General features: G+C 57.5%; 1 protein-coding gene across 2 annotated transcripts; it reads left to right on the plus strand.

Moving 5' to 3' along the window:
• Nucleotides 1-4,990: 4,990 nt before the first annotated feature.
• SH3BP1 (SH3 domain binding protein 1) lies at nucleotides 4,991-17,574 on the plus strand. Of its 2 annotated transcripts, none has more exons than XM_065943587.1 (18): nucleotides 4,991-5,276; nucleotides 6,358-6,400; nucleotides 6,632-6,736; nucleotides 7,669-7,745; nucleotides 8,192-8,303; nucleotides 8,404-8,480; nucleotides 8,967-9,105; nucleotides 9,642-9,710; nucleotides 9,849-9,939; nucleotides 10,318-10,463; nucleotides 11,254-11,365; nucleotides 12,007-12,088; nucleotides 12,175-12,255; nucleotides 12,803-12,919; nucleotides 13,468-13,565; nucleotides 13,880-14,021; nucleotides 15,204-15,306; nucleotides 17,387-17,574. In XM_065943587.1, exons 1-18 carry the CDS (start codon nucleotides 5,218-5,220, stop codon nucleotides 17,528-17,530), a joined length of 1,797 nt encoding a protein of 598 aa, XP_065799659.1. In that variant the 5' UTR covers nucleotides 4,991-5,217; the 3' UTR covers nucleotides 17,531-17,574. The 2 variants fall into 2 exon arrangements, with proteins under 2 accessions (XP_065799659.1, XP_065799649.1); XM_065943577.1 differs by lacking the exon at nucleotides 17,387-17,574 and adding an exon at nucleotides 16,731-17,290 and having other exon boundaries at nucleotides 5,018-5,276; nucleotides 15,204-15,298.
• Nucleotides 17,575-18,495: the final 921 nt, after the last annotated feature.

The following is an 18,495-nucleotide window of genomic DNA, read 5'->3' on the forward strand; positions in this document are numbered from 1 at the left end:
TTTGAAGAGTTTTCACTTTTGTCTAACCCAGTGTTTCCCAAGTCTGAATTTGGGCGCTGAACACCGCCATGTACATACTGCTGGGAAGGGCTGGAGGCCAGCCCGGCCTGTGTGCTCTCCATTCAGCAAATGAGGCTGTGCCAGCCAACACTGGACGCACAGGGCAAGGGCTTCTCCACGGGAAGGGCGTGCTGTCGAGGGCACAGGAGAGGGAGCAAGGCCTCTGAGTCGGCATCTCCAGCTCCTCACAATCGGAGCCTCCTGTCAGATCCGCCTGGTGTGACCACCATCCCACATCTGGGCCTGCAGACACCCTGACCTCAGGCTCCTGGCCTCCTTCCTGTTCGCCGCCCTACTCTCTGGGCAGGAGTCTGCCTAACATTTAAACGATGCCTCAGAAAGATAATCTCTCCTTGGAATGTCCTTTTAAGAAGCATGTTATTTTACATGAGGCAAAACCCTGCTCCCTGTAGCATGCCCCTAGGGCCCCAGAAACTCCCTTCAGAGCATGTGTTCCACAGGCCATGGAAGGGTGCTTGTGGCCCTGGGCGCCAGCGTGACTGCCAGCCTGGGACCTCTGGCTGGCTGTGTGGCTTTGAAGAAGGTGCTTCCTTCTCTGACTTTTAGGTTCCTTGTTTGAAAAGGTGGGAGGGACCCAGTGAGCTGTAAGTCCCCTCTGAAGAATCCTTGGGCCAAAGGGCCCCCCCACCGTCGACTTCCAGTGACCACAGGGACAAGGAGATCTGTCCAGTCTTTTGGACCACCCTTCCCTGATCCAGTCTACCCATCAGCTGTCTGCCTGTCCGTTCCGCCAAGTGCCTCCTGAGCGACCCTGTCATGTCAGACCCCTGAGCCAGGAGCATGGCCACCGGGAGCTGGAGGTGGACTGGAGGTGTCCCATGAGCCTGCATCTGTCTGAGGGGCCAGCTGGGGTGCTCTAATCAGAGGAGGGGGCCCTTTGCCTCCACCATCTGTTGCATCATCCCCAAATACAGGGTGTCAATCTAGACCGGTTCAGAGCCTCTGGAGCCCTCAGGCTGGGAGAGGGGGACACAAGAAAGTATTTTCTGCCTTGTCAGGGGTGACCCCCACCTCCACCCCAGGAGCAGTGGGACTTCCCAGGCCTCAAAGCCACACTTCCACTTCTTTTTGTGCGGCTGAAGGCAGCTGCTTTCCTAAGAGCAAGCACAGGACACTGCTCATCCCTTCATAGCAGCCAAGAGAGCCAGAGGCCACCGCTCACCCAGAGGCTGTCTCTGCTGTTCCCTGATGCCCCTGCCCGCATCCTCCACAGGCCCCCTGGCAGGGTTCCAGGCCAGCAAGGTAGATAAGAGGGAAGCCGGCCTAACCTGGTGCCTCGCTAGGCCTGGAGCAAGCAGCCCCTCCCTCCAGCCCAGTGAAAGTAAGAAACTTGAGGCTTGGGGAGCTTATCCAGTGCACGAGGGCACATGTTAGGGCCCAAATGTGACCAGCAGTCCTGGGAGGTGACCACCCTGACTGCACATCACCACCTTCCTCACCACTGGCAAGTGCTGTCCCCCAGGGCCAGGGTTGAGGGCACACGCTCTCCAGGGCTGTCGGGACTGTGGTGTGTCCCTGACCCAGCTCCACCCAGGATTTCCTGGGAAGTCCTTTTGGCTTGAGGACATTTCTGGAGCCGCAGAAATGATGGCCACCCGCTTAGCTGCTCTAGGCAAAAGCCTCCACATGGAGGGCAGCACCGATCCAGCCACAAACACTTTGTCAAGTGTCTAAAAGGGGATGTTTTTGCTCGGTTCTGTGGCCCCACCGCTGACCCCTGCTACAGCACACCACCTCGACGCCAGCCACTGGCCTCCCTGCCCACATCCTGCTGGAGCTTCAGCAGCGGGCGCTTCCCAGGCCGTCGCAGGTTTTTGCAGACAATCTGCACTGAAGCTGCTGAGCCTTCTGAAGCAGCCACGGGAATTAAGGCGGGAGGCGGGGGCGGGCAGGGACCAGCATTTCTGGAGTCTCCAGGCAGTGCCATCTGGCGCAGCAGGAGAGCACGTGGCTGTTTTGGAGCCTGTCGAATCTGCTTCCTAACTTGGCTTCTACCATTTAGCCGGCCAGGGACGTGGGCCAGGAGCCTGGGTCTACTCACCTATAAAACCCCATGATCCCAACCTCACTGGAGAAGGTGCTAGAAGTATCTGACAATAAGTGCCATTGTTCCCACCTAGCAGGACACAGAGGGCATGGGGGCAACTGAGGCAGGAATGGGGGTTAAAGGATCTTTCCGTTCCTGACTTTGCAGGCTGAATAATAAACAGGGTCAGGAACTGTCTTATGCATTTTACATATCAATTTATTTAACACAACACCCTATCAGGTAGATGCGATTATTACCCTCAAGTGAGCAAAGGCTCAAGAAGGTGAACTGCCTCAGCTCAGGTCACCCTGCTAGTGAGAGGCTGAGCCCAGCTATCCAGCTCTGTCCACACCAGTAAGCTCTGTTCCTGCCATCTCTGGGCTGGAAATAAATGTCCATTGATGCAGTGTCTTCACTTGCCATTCAAGTTGACTGTTTGTTGAGCTCCTGTGACTGTGGCACGTTGTTCAGCCCCTGAATTCAGTGTGAGCCAGACAAGACGCAGGCCCTGGTCAGGAGGACACTCCAGCAAGTCATTGGCTGGTGACCTCTGTGGTCCCACGTATGCAGTTCTAAAACTATGATCTCAAAATTCACAGATTGAAACCTCTGTGTCTGAAAGCCTCTGATGACAATATCCTTTGAAGGAACAGCTTATGCTCCAACTATAAGGGCTTCAAATCTTTATTTGATTGTTGATGATCTGAGTGTGCTCGAGCTTAAATATACCCTAAAATATACCCCTTACCCAGCTAAAAGGTATGTCAGTGCCACCCAGGCTGGACACAGAAGAGCCAGGTGCCCTTCCTGCAAAGGCTCTTGGCTTTGGTTGGAGGGGAGTCTGAAGCCCAGAGGGGAGGCTCAGAGTTCAGGTGGCCTGGTTATACGGCTCAGTTGTTTCCACAGCAGCTGCTGCTACAGTCCACAGGGACTGAACCCTCCTCAAGCTGGAGCTGGGGGCTCAGGCTCAGGCAAAACTAGGAAGGACAGAGGTACAAGCCAGGACTTGCCCTCAAGGCCCTTCAGAACAGCTGGGGAAGTGATCAAGTCCAGGCCAGTATGGTCCGGGCCAAAGGCAAGGCTGGAACAGGGTGGGGACCCCACGTAGCCTGGAAGTTTCCCAGATGCCAGGACAGTGGCACCTGGTGTCAAGTTGCTGTCTCGGGAGTCTTCTGTTTCCTAATTCTGCACATAGCTGGTTGCAACCACTGCAGAGACAGGGGAAACTGAGTCACCATGAAGTCCAGTGGTGAAGGTGGAGAGGCTAGAACTAGAACCCAGACATTGCAAAGAGCAACCCCACATCTTAAGAAGCCAAGTCTACATTGGACTCTGATGTCTCTTTCTATCAAGGCATTTGTCAAGCCCTGCCTTCCTCGGGAATCCCCTCCTGGGGGGCCTTCCAGCTGGGAGAAGGGAAGTGGGCAAGGAAACCTAGCCTGGGATTGATCCCCTCATCCTGGCCTGAGCCTTTGATCCAACAACCTCCCAACTTCCGGCCAGGATTCCACATTCAGCTTCCCTTCGCAGCCCGTCCCCACCTTGCTAGGGCCTGCCTGCTCTCCCTCTGGAGAGTGGAGGGGCAGCCAGTGTCCAGCGCATGCCCACTGTGTGCCAGGGCCCATGCTGGGAACTGGGAATGTGTCAAGATGTGCAAATCGGAGGCTCTCCTCTCAGAAGTCCCCAGTCTGCCCTCTCACACACAGTAGTAGGTGCTTGAATAACCCTCAAAGTGAACGGAAGCTCTAACAAGACAGAGAGCAGTGAGTCAACCAGTCTACCTCAGGCCCCCCGCCCCCCACCCTCGGAGCTCTTGATGCCCAACGGGTGCAGAGGTGCAGAGTAGGGAGAGCCTAGTGCTTCCCAAAGGCGCTCATCTTGAGTTTACTAGCAGTTATGGAGCATCTCCCTGGAGAAGGACATGGCAACCCACTCCAGTATTCTTGCCTGGAGAATCCCATGCACAGAGGAGCCTGCTGGGCTACAGCCCATTGGGTCGCAAGCAGTTGGACATGACTGAAAAGTGACTGAGTCCACATGCATGGAGCATCTACTGTACGTCCAAGTCTGTTTTGGGTGGAGGGTCAAAGAAATAACTACTACTGAGTTTGGGGAGGTCAGAGCATCAGCCAAATCACTGCCTCACAAGAAGTCAGGGCTGAGGAAGTCCTCCCAAAGAAGGGACTTCATAGATGGAGGAAACTCCATGTTGAGGCCAGAAGAGAGCAGGGTGGTAGCGAGCTGCTCTGAGAGGGTCTGCCGTGGCTGAAGGAAGGTGGGCACCCCCATGAAGGGGGCGATGGGAGCAGAAACATGGGTGCTGCAGGAGCAGGCAGGGGTATCTCGTCCACCTTTCCAGGTGGGCAGGGTCTGAACAGCTGGCCCACAGGCCATTAGAGGCAGTGAGGCCAGAGATCCATGGACTGGTCCGAAGGCACACCACGGCCGGGTGGCCCCAGGACGCCAAAGCTCCAATCATCTTCCAGCAGGGGAGAGGAGGCTGACCTTTGGCTCCAGGTGGCTAGGGAGTCCTTTGGGAAATGAGTGGTAGGACAGCATCCTTTTGGGAAGCCCGGATGGACCTGTTCTTGGCCTCTGACTCCTAAGCATGGAACCCTGTGTCTCTTTTTAAGAGGGTGCCGAGGTTATTTATACCTTGGCCCGCAGGCCAGTGGGTGGGGCAGGAACCCAGGAAGCCAAGCCGAGCAGGCGCGGTGGCAGGCACGGGCTTACCTGCTTCCCGCCACCGGGGCTGGGCGGGGCGGAGCGGGGAGGAGGGGCCGCGTACACAACCTGTGGATCGCCGGACGGCCGGCGGACCCACACTCGCCGGGACCGGCGAGGGGGTGGCCTGGAGGGGCCCGGAAGACGCGAAAAGAGCGAGAAAACAAACTTGGGAGAGAGGAGTGACCTGGGGGCCGGGGGCGGAGTCGCCAGCGGGGGAGGAGAGAGCGAGCCGCAGCGAGAGCGCGGCTGGCCCAGGAAGCGAGGAGCGCCGCCCACCCATCCGGGGCGAGAGAGGCGCCGCGGGCCGAGGCAGGCTGGGCCGGGGGCTGCCGGGCCCTCGACCCCCACCGTGACCCCGCGGCCTCCAGCCCGCCCCCAAGATGATGAAGAGGCAGCTGCATCGCATGCGGCAACTGGCCCACACGGGCAGCCTGGGACGGTGAGTGTCAACTCCTTCCTCCCAGCCCCATCCTCGCCCCGGCAGGACTCCGGGGAGGCCGAGGAGAACTGGACAGCCACCACCAGCTGGACTGGCCACCTCTCCTCCTTCCTCCGAAAGCCACCCCCACCTCCAGAGCAGGAGGAGCAGGCCCTGGCCTTTGGGGCAGGGGAACCCCCAGCTCTCATTGGAGGGTGGGTGGAGGATCAAGGATGTTGGGTCTTCTCTGTCTCTAGGAGCCCCCAAGTGGATGGTCCTCCCTGACCTCACTTGTCCCCTCTGTACAAAGGGGATGTTAACCATCTCTGGTTGCCTGGGGGAGGTGAGGGTTGCTCAGGGTGAAGCAGAAGGCACAGGGTCCAGGCAGCAATGGAAGGAGGGGCTTGCCCCTGTCCTGCCCTGCGCCTCTTCCTGCCACCTCCAACCCGGAGGCCTCCTGTTTCTCTGTCTTGCTTCTGCTTTTCATAGCCTCAGGTGGAAACATCCCCAAGTCCACAAACCTCTGGGCTGGTGGGGTGGAGGCCAGAAATATAGGGAGCCCCCAGAGCTTGCCTTCTCTCCTCTTACCCCTGCACTGGGCAGGGGTCGCCCCAGGGGAGGGGACCGGGTATCCACAGACCCGCACAGATGCCTGTGCAAGCGTGGGCAGCTAGGCCACCTTTCTCTGAGCCGCAGTGTGCGCAAATGTCCTGGGCCCCTGCCGGCCACCACAGTCCAGAGTCCTGTGTGACCAGCAGCTCGGGAGTCTGAGCTTGCACACTTCCCGTTCTTGGGGCCAGCCCAACCCTCCTCTCCCCGGGTCAGCAGAAGAGAGAGACTCTTCCAGTCCCCGCTTCAGTTTCGTCCGCCCTGTCTCAGGACACAGCCCTGGGTGGAGGAGGAAAAAGCCCAGTATCCCATTCCCGCCCCCACGGAATGTGTTCAGACTGGGATTGAGCAGGCGGGCCACCCAGGGCGGGCTGACTGGGAGGGACACTGGGAGGAACTGGGGTTTAGGTGCCCTGATTGGGGAGGGGGGCAGGAGGAGGCAGGGGGTTTCCTAACTTGGGCCCGCTCAGCAGAAGCTCTCTCCCCACCGCAGCACCCCGGAGACTGCAGAGTTCCTGGGTGAGGACCTGCAGCAGGTACGTGCCTGGGCCGGCAGCGGGTGGCAGGGCAGGTCCATACAGGCTGTCTGCGGAGGCCCGGGCGGGGATGCCAGTGGGGGCCCCGAGTTGAGTCATTCCCACGCTATTGGCCATGGGGTCCCCAAGAGGAGCGAGAGAAAGATAGTTTCTGCTCTGGGGGAGAAGAGGGCAGTGGGGCATGGGGGATGACAGCCCCCCATGATCTGTAACCCCCGGACCTCCTCCCAGGTGGAGCAGCGGCTGGAGCCAGCTAAGCGAGCAGCCCACAGTGTCCACAAACGGCTGCAGGCCTGTCTGCAGGGCCAGAGTGGGGCGGAAATGGACAAGCGGGTGGTAAGTGGGGGTCCCAGCGAGGAGGGGCCTGGGCAGGACATCTCGGTCCAGTGGGACAGTGAGGTCGGGGCTGGGTTCTCCCTGCTAGTCTGAGTCTCTGGCACCAAGGGGGTGGAGGTTGCTCTGTCCCAAGGCCCTTCCGGCCCCTCACTCATGAGGTCCTATTTCTTCCCCTCCCCTTCTTGACCCCGCCTCCTCAGCGCCAATCCTCTGCACCAAAGCCAGGCCCCTGACCACCTGAACTTCTCTGTCCAGTCAGCACCGAGCAGGTGCTTTCCACTGGGCAGCCTGTGAGGGCTTCCCGAAGGAAGCGGCATTTGAACTGGATTTTGTGTTACTCACTAGTATTAATCAGCAGCCAGTATTTATGGACTGATCACGGCTAGTCTGTTGCTAAGATATGTCCGTGCCTTGCCTCACTGAATGCCGACAGCAGCCATGGGAGGAAGCTGCCTTTATTAGCACTGTCTGCAGGAGGAAATGGAGATGGAGAGGTAGAGTGACTCGTTTAAGGTCACACAGCTAGTACGTGGCGAAACGGAGATTTGAACTCTGGTCTCCCTGACCTAAACTGGTGGTGCTCCCCACAACACTAGCTAGGGACGTGGGAGGCATGTTTTATAATCAGACAACCATTCAGTATGGCCAGAGCAATAGGGAGCCATGGAGAGTTTTGAATTCCTCAGAAGCTAAGTCAGCAACAGAGGCCCTGCGGCAGAGATAAGGGTTCACTCCGAGGCTGTGTTCCTGGCTCCCCACTCCCCCTCTAACTGTGCATGGACCTCAGGCGAGCTCCATGTGCCCTGTCTTTAGTGTTCCATCCAGTGACAGGACTCGGGCTTTCCTTCCTGCCCATTCAAGTGACTTCTGGGAGGGGGCAGCCAGCAAGCATGTGCACTCGTGCTCACAGCCATCCCTGCCCCTCCCTGCAGAAGAAGCTTCCCCTTATGGCTCTGTCCACCACGATGGCCGAGAGCTTCAAGGAGTTGGACCCCGATTCCAGCATGGGGTGAGCACGGACAGGGCCCTCAGCCCTCAGCTGGAGATGCCGAGGAGGGATCTGGGCTGGGAGAAGGTCCCGATCAGAGAGGGCACCCGCCGTGGATGGATGACCAGGCTGGGGAGCAGTCCTGGGCTGGGAAGTGTCCAGGGCAGTGAGGGCAGCCAGGTCTGGAAGGGCATTGGGTTCGGTGAAGATGAAGGAGAGACAGAACAGACAGGAGGTCAGGACTTCCCTGATAGTCCAGTGGTTAAGACTCCACACTGCCCCATGTAGGAGCTGCAGGTTCGAGCCCTGGTCTGAGAACTAAGATCCCACATGCCATGCACATGGTCAAAAGAATTTTGAAAAAAAGAAGAGACAGGAGGTGATAGGGAGGGAGGAGGCCCTCAGTCTCTCCAGAGAGGGGGTGAGGAGCTGTGGGAGCCCAGGCCCATTGGGTTCTGTATCCACAGGAAGGCCTTGGAGATGAGCTGTGTCATTCAGAACCAGCTGGCCCGCATCCTGGCCGAGTTTGAGATGACCCTGGAGAGGGACGTACTGCAGCCACTTAGCCGGCTGAGCGAGGTGACCCCCCCTCCCCACCTTCTGCCCCCAGCTCCCCCAGCCCCCACCTCTGCAGCCTGCTGAACCCCCACCCCCACCTCCTACCCACACCTGCCCCCAGGAGGAGCTGCCAGCTATCCTCAAGCACAAGAAAAGCCTGCAGAAGCTGGTGTCCGACTGGAACACACTCAAGAGCAGGTGGGAGCCACAGCCTCAAGGGGGGTGGTTCACACCTAGGTCAGCCTACAGATGTGGCCACAGAGGTTCGAGACCCCTCCCCCATTAGGAGGACACTGCAGGGTCCTTAGGGGTACAGTGAGTGTCCTTGTGCACACACCTGGGGCTTAGGAAGACATATGGTGATGGTGCATGCCAGGGGCCCTCTGTGCTGCTTGTGCCTGCTGGAGGTAACCCCAAAACCTGGGACAGCCATCAACAACCCTCCAAGAACCCTGGAGGGCCCCCACCCTCCACTCTGGAGGTGTGTGGCTAGGATCACCGAGCCCACCACCAGGGGGGCGCCCCAAAGCTGTGCCCGCGCCAAGCCGAGACCCCAGACTTCTGCCGCCCTGGGATTTATGTCTATCAACCCCCAGAATCCTGTGGGGTCGGGCCGATGGAGGGGCACTTGGCTCTGGACATGCCATGGGGACAGTGACCATCCCACCTTGGGATGCTCCTCAGGCTCAGTCAGGCGGCTAAGAACTCTGGCAGCGGTCAGGGCCTGGGCAGTGGCCCGGGCAGCCACACCACCACAGCCAACAAGGTGGAGACGCTGAAGGAGGAGGAGGAGGAGCTGAAGAGGAAGGTGGAGCAGTGCAAGGTGAGGGGCACTGGCGGCTTCCTGGATGTGCGGGTGGCGGGGGTGGGTGCCGTCCCCACTTCACAGGTGACGAGAGGTGACGCGACTTGCCCCAGGCCACGTGGCTAGGAAGCAGCCGAGCCAGGATTTGGATCTGGGCTGCCAGGCTCCGGGGTCTGTGTACTCAGCCGTGACCTGGTAGCTGCTTCTGTCCGTATCATGCCTGTAACACCTGGGCAGGAGGGGACGGGGAGGAGGGCGGGAGGGGAGAATCTTGGCATGTTGGCTAAGTGAATGAATGAAGGGTGAGTGAATGAAAGAGTGGTGAGTGATACAGAGCACTGGGTTGAGGATATGTGGACACAGAAGAGGAACAGAAGAGCCCCTCAAGGGTTCGGAGGGGTTCCCGTGGACTGGCCCAGGAGCAAACCTTGGCAGAGCGAGAGCAGAGTGGACTCCGACCTTCCCGTACAACTTGGGCAAACCTCTACCCGCACCAAGCTTCCCCAGCAGGCCCCAGCCTCCCTGGTACAAGCCCTGCTCTCTTTGTCCCCAAGGACGAGTACTTGGCCGACCTGTACCACTTTGCCACTAAGGAGGACACCTATGCCAACTACTTCATCCACGTGAGTCCAAGACCAGGCTCCAGCCACCCGGAGCTCAGGGGCCACTGAGATCTCCCACGAGGTGGTGGGAGGGAAAGGTCTGCATTTGTGGCCCCTGGGGAAGACTGAGCTTCACTCAGTTCCCCCTTGTCCCCACAGCTCATGGAGATTCAGGCAGATTACCATCGCAAGTCTCTGAGCTCACTGGACACGGCCCTGGCTGAGCTGAAGGAGAACCACAGCCAAACAGGTGGGGACCTGACCCCCACCCCTGTCCCCCACCCTGCTCAGGGCCTGTTAAGAAGCTTGCACTCCATCCCGAAAGGCACTGGAGAGCCTAGGATGAGTTCTGTCCAGGGGAGGGCTCAGTGAGAGTTGTGATGGAGAGATTGCTCTGGCGGCTGCATGCAGGATAGAATGAAGGGGCAGGATGGAGACCTGTAGGCAGAAGGGAAGTGACGGAGGTCTGGGCTGGGGTGGAGGCAGTGGAGGTGGGCAGATTGGAGAGATGTGTGGGATGGTTTCAGGATGTGTCCTGTGGGTGGTCAGGAGGGAGGTGGAAGCCCCCTTGACCTGGCTGCTCAGAGGTGGGAGGACCCTGGGCCGCTGATCTATCTCGTCCCTGCAGACCCCTCCCCCTCGATGACGGCCGCCCCCTTCTCCAGGGTGTACGGGGTGCCTCTGGGAACCCACCTCCGAGAGCTGGGCCGGGACATCGCCCTGCCCATCGAGGCCTGCGTCATGATGCTGCTCTCTGAGGGCATGAAGGAAGAGGTGGGGCTCGCTGGGGCAGGTGGGGAAGGAGCATGGGCCCCTCATCCGGTCCTACCCCTCCCACACGATGCCTGGGCCCACACCTCCCACCCATGCCTGTGCTGGGGTGTAATCCCACCATTAGCGCCCAGGTGCCAAGAAAAGGCGTGGCCTCCTGCGGTTGAACTGATGCCACCTTCCCCTTAGTGATGCTCACATGGACTGGGCCCTGTGCTGTCAACCCTTTGCACTCCTTGCTCCGTTGCATTACCCCAGTAAACCTTGCAGGGAGCCCTCCATTTTTGCAAGCCCTACCTCTTGCAAAATTGGCTCCATTTTGCAAGAGGTAGACAGAGGCCAGTGGGTAGGCGTGCCCAGTGGCAGGTGAGAAGGTTGGTAGAGAAGCTGGGGAAGCCACGTGAGTCACAGCCCCATACTGCCCTTATCCATCCTATGCATCTCGGTCCTGCTAGCACATCGGCTGCTTTCCTGAGGACAGACCTTTAGGAGGTGGATCACACTTCAAAGTCAGACCTAGGCTTCAGGACAGTCCTGCAGAGCCTCTTGTCCCTCCACTTCTGTCTAGACTCCAGTCTCCTCATCACTTCCCAGCTCCTCCCAGGCTTCTCGTTTTGTTCAGAATCCTAGACCTTGAGAGTCGAGAGGAGCCACAGACACGGTGGTGTTCGCTCTGCCCACCAGCCCAGGGGGCCCCCGAGGCCTTTCCCTGGGCCGTGAGTGGGCCAGGGCCTCCCAGGCAGGGGTTCCTGCCCCCACCCCAACCCCTCCGTGACCCCCACTCGCCCCCCAGGGCCTCTTCCGTCTGGCCGCCGGAGCGTCGGTGCTGAAGCGCCTCAAGCAGACCATGGCCTCGGACCCCCGCAGCCTGCAGGAGTTCTGCTCTGACCCCCACGCTGTGGCAGGTACCTGCACCGAGGAGCCCTGGGTAGAGGGTCTTCCCCCAGGGCCCTCCCCTGAAGCTGCCTGAGATGGTCCCATGATAGTTTAGCTTAAGGCCTGATCCTCTGCCAAGAAGACACCTGAGCAGGCATAGGGATCCTTAACATGGGGTCCATCGTCAACCCCCTGAAACGTGTGTATGTTTTTCTGGGGACAAGATAACTAGGCTTCATCATTTTTTCAAGAGCGCTTGTGACCCAAAGAAACGATTCAGTTCAGTTCGGTTCAGTTCAGTCGCTCAGTCACGTCCGACTCTTTGCGACCCCATGGACTGCAGCACGCCAGGCCTCCCTATCCATTGCCAACTCCCGGAGTTTACTCAAACTCATGTCCATTGAGTCGGTGGTGCCATCCAGCCGTCTCATCCTCTGTCGTCCCCTTCTCCTCCTGCCTTCAATCTTTCCCAGCATCAGGGTCTTTTCAAATGAGTCAGTTCTCCACATCAGGTGGCCAAAGTATTGGAATTTCAGCTTTAGCATCAGGGTTAGACCTAGACATGTTAGTATGAACAAGAGCTACAGGTTCCTAACATGGAGAGAGCCAGGCACTGGGGGTAAAGGTGGGGGCTTTGGGGGCTGAGTCTGAGTCCCTGCCACCACTCCAGGTGCCCTTAAGTCCTACCTGCGGGAGCTGCCAGAGCCCCTGATGACCTTTGACCTCTATGATGATTGGATGAGGGCAGCCAGGTGAGGATGAGGGGCGTGTGCTGGGGAAGACTAGGCTGCAGATAGGCCATTCAGGACAGGCTCACCCGGTCTTTCCTCCTCCCCAGCCTGAAGGAGCCGGGAGCCCGACTGGAGGCCCTCCAGGAAGTGTGCAGCCGTCTGCCCCACGAGAACCTCAGCAACCTCAGGTAGTCCCACCCCCCACCCCACCACCCCTACCACCCCCCTCCTCCCTGGCCTCCCCAGCCAAAGCCCAGCTGGCCCTTCAGGGCTCTGGGCTGGAGTCCTCCCCCCTTGTACTAGGCAATATTTCTGAAAATACAGCTTTGATGTATTAACCATGTGTTTTTAATACTAGACGTAGAACTGAACATATAGCTTGAACCCTGAAGCCACCCCACCCGATGGCTTTAAATCGTTCTTCTGCCACCCTGTGGTCCTGGGCTAGCAATTTAACTATCTGTGCCTTGGCGCCCTCACGTGGAAGACATGGAGCATAACAGTCCCAGCTCTGTAGGGCGGCGGCGGGGTTTGCAACTTAGTGCCAGCAATGGAGGTGGTGTTCAGTAGGTCGGCTGGTGTAACTAGTAAAAAAATGTTTAAATGTCCCACGTGGTGTCTTTGCTGCTCTTTGGAAATTCTGGGCTGAGAAGGTCTCAAATCTTGGGGGCATCCATGGGTATTCATGGCCTAAGATATCTGGCCACGGGTCCAAGCCTCCTTCCCACCCCCCAGGTATCTGATGAAGTTCCTAGCGCAGCTGGCCGAGGAGCAGGAGGTGAACAAGATGACACCCAGCAACATCGCCATTGTCCTGGGGCCCAACCTGCTGTGGCCCCCTGAGAAAGAAGGGTGAGGGGCTGTGGATTGGGGGAAGGTAGCACTCTTGCCCCCCCGTTTCAACATCTGCTTATTTTTCCCCTGGGCCCCAGTTTCTCCATCCTTGGAGTGGGTTGAGCAACTTCTATTGTCAAGGCTGCTGTGAGGATCATGGGATCATGGACCCCACAGGGCTTCAGAGATAGACATTCTGGGTAATGGCTTTAATGGGATGCTTGGTGGCCTGTTGCAGGAGCCAGAGATCTGGTTCTAGCCTCACCCCCTTCAACCTTCCAGGGATGAACCTTATAAAGTCACTCTGGACCTTCATTTCTTTATTTGTAAGTTGGAGAGAAACTAGACAAACATTGAGAATTTTTTCTTTGGGAATTTGATGAGATAATAAATAGAGAAATGTATTTTAAACTGTAAAGTGTGATATGTGAGGGGTTGTAATTCACCTGGCCACGGATGGCGAAAGGATTGATCCTTGTGTCCCCAGCACCCAGCACAGGCCCAGAGAGTTGGGGTCACTAGACTTTGCTAAATGATGACTCACTTTGGCTCTCTTTTTATCCCAGGGACCTGGCCCAGCTGGATGCGGCCTCGGTCTCATCCATCCAGGTGGTAGGCGTGGTCGAGGCTCTGATACAGAACACCAACACCCTCTTTCCTGGAGGTAAAGCTCCTGTCTTTGTGAACGATCCACCCAACTTGGCGCCCTCCAGACTCCGTTTCAGTCCCTGGCAGCCCTGCAAACTCACCAGGAGGCCTGGAGGAAATGGCTTCTCCCCGCCGAGCCTCAGTTTCTCATCTGTAAAATGGGGATGATTGTGCGTGCTTTGTGGGATTGCTGTGAGGCCCACCTGGGAGTAGGAAGGCGAAACACAGTCTAGATAACATCAGGAGAAAGGGAAAGTGGTTCTGATGCCTGCCGGAGTGGAGAGGCCGGTGGAAGCTATGAAAGTTCAGACCTGCCCCCTCTGTCTGCAGATATCAACTTCAATGTGTCGGGCCTGTTCTCAGCACCTGCCCCCCAGGACAAGGTCAGCGACATGACGGCTTCTGAGGAGCTTCCGTCGATTCCCACACCCACCCCGGCCGCTGTCCCAGCCTCAGTGGCTACCAAGGAAAGGTAAGGACTGACGGGTACGAAGGGCCCTGTCCTGGCCCGAAGATGCCCAGCTAGAGGCACTATCTCTCAGGGCATCCAAGAACATTTTAGGAAATAGCATTATATTTTCCTCCCAAAGACCAGATTTCCCAGTTTGGAGTGGGTAGGACTCAGGCATATTCTTCTCAGCCTCTGATGTGTTCCCTGCTCTTTACCGAATACCTACTCTGTGCCAGGCACTTTTTCAGGTCCTGGAGATTTAGAGAACTGGGCCTTTTGGAATTTGTAAATACCATACTTTCCAGTCTTCTCTTTGATCCTTTAAACCGGAAGAAGGGCTGCGTGGTGGCATGCTGCCTCCTTAGCCAGTGGGTATTGTTCAGTTATCACAGACTGCTGGGGCCCAGAACGTGAATTTCCTTAGATGAAGAAGACAGACACAGGCTGCCCTCAGTGCTTGCACTCCAGGGGGTGGGAGACAGAATCAACCAGAATGCCGATATAACGTCAGCCCGTTACGCGTGCTACGAGGAACAGTAGAACAGGGCCGGGTGTCAAGTAGGGAACAGGGACCAAGAAAGCAGCGGTCAGGAAGGGCCTCCCCGAGGAGTAGCCAATAAAGCAGAGCCAGGAATGAGCCATGGCTTCCTCCTCTGCTTCTCATCCACTCTGCGGCTTCTAGTGGTCAAAACATCCCATGAAGATCACATGGAGGCTGGGACTTCCCTAGTAGTCCAGTAGTTAAGAATCCACCTTGCAATGCAGGTCGCATGGGTTCAATCCCTGGTTGGGGAACTAAGATCCCACATGCCCCAGAGTTGACTGAGCCTGTGAGCCGCAACTCAAGAGTGCGTGCACCTTAACGAAAGGTCCCGAGTGCCACAACTAAGATCCAACCTGGCCAAATTAATTACTTTTAAGAGCAGGTCGCATGGAGGCTGAGAGCTGAGACTTTCTGCCCCCATCCTGGCCACATGGGGGACTGTGGATACTGTCACAGTAGCACACAGCAGCCAGGGCTCAGTGGATGCAAACTCTGGCCAATGCTAGAGGATCTTATCAGACCCCAGGCCCGGCCACAGGGTGGTGGGGAACAGCTCCAGGAGGACCCAGACTCAGCCTGTTGGCTGGGAGACACCCCCGGATGCCTGGAGACCTCTGGGAGATGCCATGGCTGATCCTGACCCTCTCCTTCCCTTGCAGGGCAGAGTCCGAGGCGCCCCACAGACCAACCTCCCCCAAGGTCAGTCGGAGCCCCCCAGAGGCGGCCACCCCAGCAGAGGAGATGGCTCGGAGGAGTGAGTTGGCCATGGGAGGAGAAGGGGCAGAGGGTGGGCAGTGAGAGGGATCAACAATCTCATACTGTCCCATGTTTTCAGACAGCCAGGGGAGGCATGGAATCCAGGGGGCTAAGGGCCTGGGTTTGCTGCCTGACACTCTGGGATCAGATCACTCTGTGACCTTGAACAGGTGACTTCACCTGTCTGTGCCTCAGCTTCTTCCTCTGTGTAATGGGACAATAACCACTCCTACCTTGAAGCTGTTTAGATAATTAAATGGGGCTGCCTGGCCCATACTCAGCACCCAGTAAATGCTCCATAAGTAGTGACCGTGAGTGTTGAGGGCAGTTGAGTCCAGTCCCTCAAGAAGCCCTGGGACCACGGAGTGCAGAGGGAAGTGGGGTCTTCAAAGCACAGTGAATGAAGGGGTGGCAGTGGTGGTGGTTAGGTGGTCTCCTTCTGTGCCTCTTTGGTGCAATTACATGTTGAAGTGGCCTAAAGCCAGGCAGGTGAGAAGGTCAGGGGTTCAAGTGGAGAATCTGCCAGGGTGACTAGGACACTTGAAAGGTCCGGCCCAGGAGGCGCTAGAGTTTTCTACCTGGATGGCAGTGGATGGAGCAGGAAGCTCTGGACCGGCCGGAGCTAGCAGGTCACACAGGGACCTTCTTACAGGAGGGGGCTTCTAGCCACCTTTCCTAGTGGAATAGGTGGGGACAGATGAGATGTTAGCTCACCAGAGGACAAGATAAAGGACTGTCATAGCATCACCTGGGCTCATCCTCACAGCAGCCCTGGGAAGTCAAAGCTGTCACCCCATCTCAGCGATGAAGAAACTGAGGCTCCAGGGGGCAAGTCCCCCAGTGGGTAGACGCAGAGCTTGGAGCAGAGCCTAGCTGTCCTGGCCCCACCCAGCCCCTTGGCTGCCTTGTGAGATTGGACCATGCAGACACCTCTGAGGTGGGGCAGCCCTACCCCCACTTCTGAGCGGGGCTCAGAAGCCCTGCTTCTGAGCAAGGGGTGAGGAGGACCCAGCTGGCCGGTGGGACAGGTGGCATTTCTTTATTCAACAAATATGTACCGAACACCTACTCTGTGCCACCCATGTGCTGTGCCAGCCAGCTGGACAGAAGATGGCCTCACTTAGTCTGCATTTTAGTCAGGGAGACAAGAAGGAAGGGAGCAAAATTAAAACTGACAAGATCATTTCAGAGGACATGAAGTCCCCCATGAAGAAAATATGACTGGAAGACATGACAGTAACTGGGGCTGGGTCGGGGAGGGGCCCTCAAGCTGAGGACAGATATGGACAGAGGCCTGAGTGATGAGCAGCCAGTGTGGACCCTGTTCCCGGCAGAAGGGACAGCAGATAAAAGTTCTTGCAGTGGCATCAAGCTTGGGGGTTTGCCCCAGGCAGTATAGACGCCTAACCACCCCTTTCCTTCCTCCACAGCCAAGCGCCCAGCACCCGCCAGGCCCACCATGCCGCCGCCCCAGGTCTCTGGCACCCGCAGCTCCCCTCCAGCACCACCCCTGCCCCCTGGCTCTGGCAGCCCTGTGACCCCTCGGGCTCTGCCCCGCCGTCTGGTTGGCAGCAGCCTCCGGGCCCCCACGGTGCCACCCCCGTTACCTCCCACTGCCCCCCAGCCTGCCCAGCGTCAGAGCCGGCGCTCACCAGCTTCCCCCAGCCCGGCCTCCCCAGGTCCGGCCTCTCTCAGCCCAGTCAGCCTGAGCTCGCCTGCACATGTGGACCTGGGGGTGGCCGCTGAGGAGGGAGAGGCCCCTGAGGCTGCAGGCAGGGCCCCCACTGCCCCAGTCATGCCCCCTCAGGCCCGGCCCAGGAGCCTCGCCTCAGAGACCAACTGAGCCCACAGCTCCCCCACGACACCCCTCAGCACCCCTTCCCTCCCACCTCATCCTCCCAGGACACAGCCCTCACCCCTCCCAAGGGGGCGGGAGCCTCCAGCCTTTGCCTAAAGTGCCTTGGTGCCCGCTGGGTCGGCCCCCACGGCAAGAAGGACTCAGGACAGTCCTCCACTTCCAGACCTTTTCCTCTTGGATCACCCTGGGCCTCAAGGGCCCCTCAGTCACCTCCCTACTTTCTGGCAGGGTCCCAGGGGAGCCGCCGGAAGGAAGCAGAGGCTTGCCTGCTCCCACAGGACATTTTTTTTTCCTCTTGCCAACATATTGTTTTTTTTTGTAAGGCTGGCAAATAAATTATTTTGGACAAAACTGGAGCAGCTACCCAAATGATAGTTTTATTTTCTGTCCTTGAAATAAAGAAGCCACTTTGATAAAAGGGGAAAAAATTACTTATTCTTTGCCTCCTTTCTTTTTTCTTGTCTGAAATGGTAACAGCCAACATTTTTAGCGTTTACTCTTTGCTACACATTGTTCTTTTCTATGCATGAGTTCCATCTAATCCTCTTTTGGGGAAGTAAATCCCATTACCTCTTACAGGTGAGGAGACTGAAACTCAGAAAGTGACCAAGGTCACATGGCAAGTGAGGCATAGACCTGGCCCAGGTCTGCTTGATTCCAGAGCCTGTCCCTCATATCCTGAGCAATTGGAGTTTCCTTTTCTTCATATGTGAAATCACTTTAACAACTTCCACCACAGAAATGTTGTGAGGATTAAATGAGACACTTGTAAAGACCAAAGCACTGCCTTTGCACACAGAAGTGCCCTGTAAGTCATGGCTGCCGTCACTGTTTTCCCGCACCTGTGGTGGTCTCTGTTCCCAGGGAAGGCTCCCCGGGGAGCAAGGATGAACCTGTCTTCAAACATTCCCTGACCATGCTCTGTGCCAGACTCTGGGCTAGGCCCCAACTCATCCCTATGCCCAGGGAGCTCCTGGGAACGGGCAGAACTGACAATTAGAATCATGTGTCATGGCCGTTTCCTGGTCCAGTGGTCAGGACTCCGACCTCACTACCAAGGGTGCAGGTTCCACCCCTGGTCAGGGAACTAAGATCTTGCAAGTTGTATGGCAGGGCAAAAAAAAAAAAAATCAAGTGTCATGGCACCAGGAGCCCATGAGAGCCCACTTAGGAGCAAGCCATTTAACCCACACTGTGTGTGTGTGTGTGTGTGTGTGTGTGTGTGTGTGTGTGTGTGTGCTGGCCAGGTAGAGGAAGAAGAAAGAACATTTTAAGTGAAGGAGACCACCTATGCAAAAGGTCAGGAGCAAAAGCCCAGGGCAATGAGAAACAGAAAA

Source organism: Muntiacus reevesi, chromosome 1 (genome assembly GCF_963930625.1).
Source record: "Muntiacus reevesi chromosome 1, mMunRee1.1, whole genome shotgun sequence".
Taxonomy (NCBI): domain Eukaryota; kingdom Metazoa; phylum Chordata; class Mammalia; order Artiodactyla; family Cervidae; genus Muntiacus; species Muntiacus reevesi.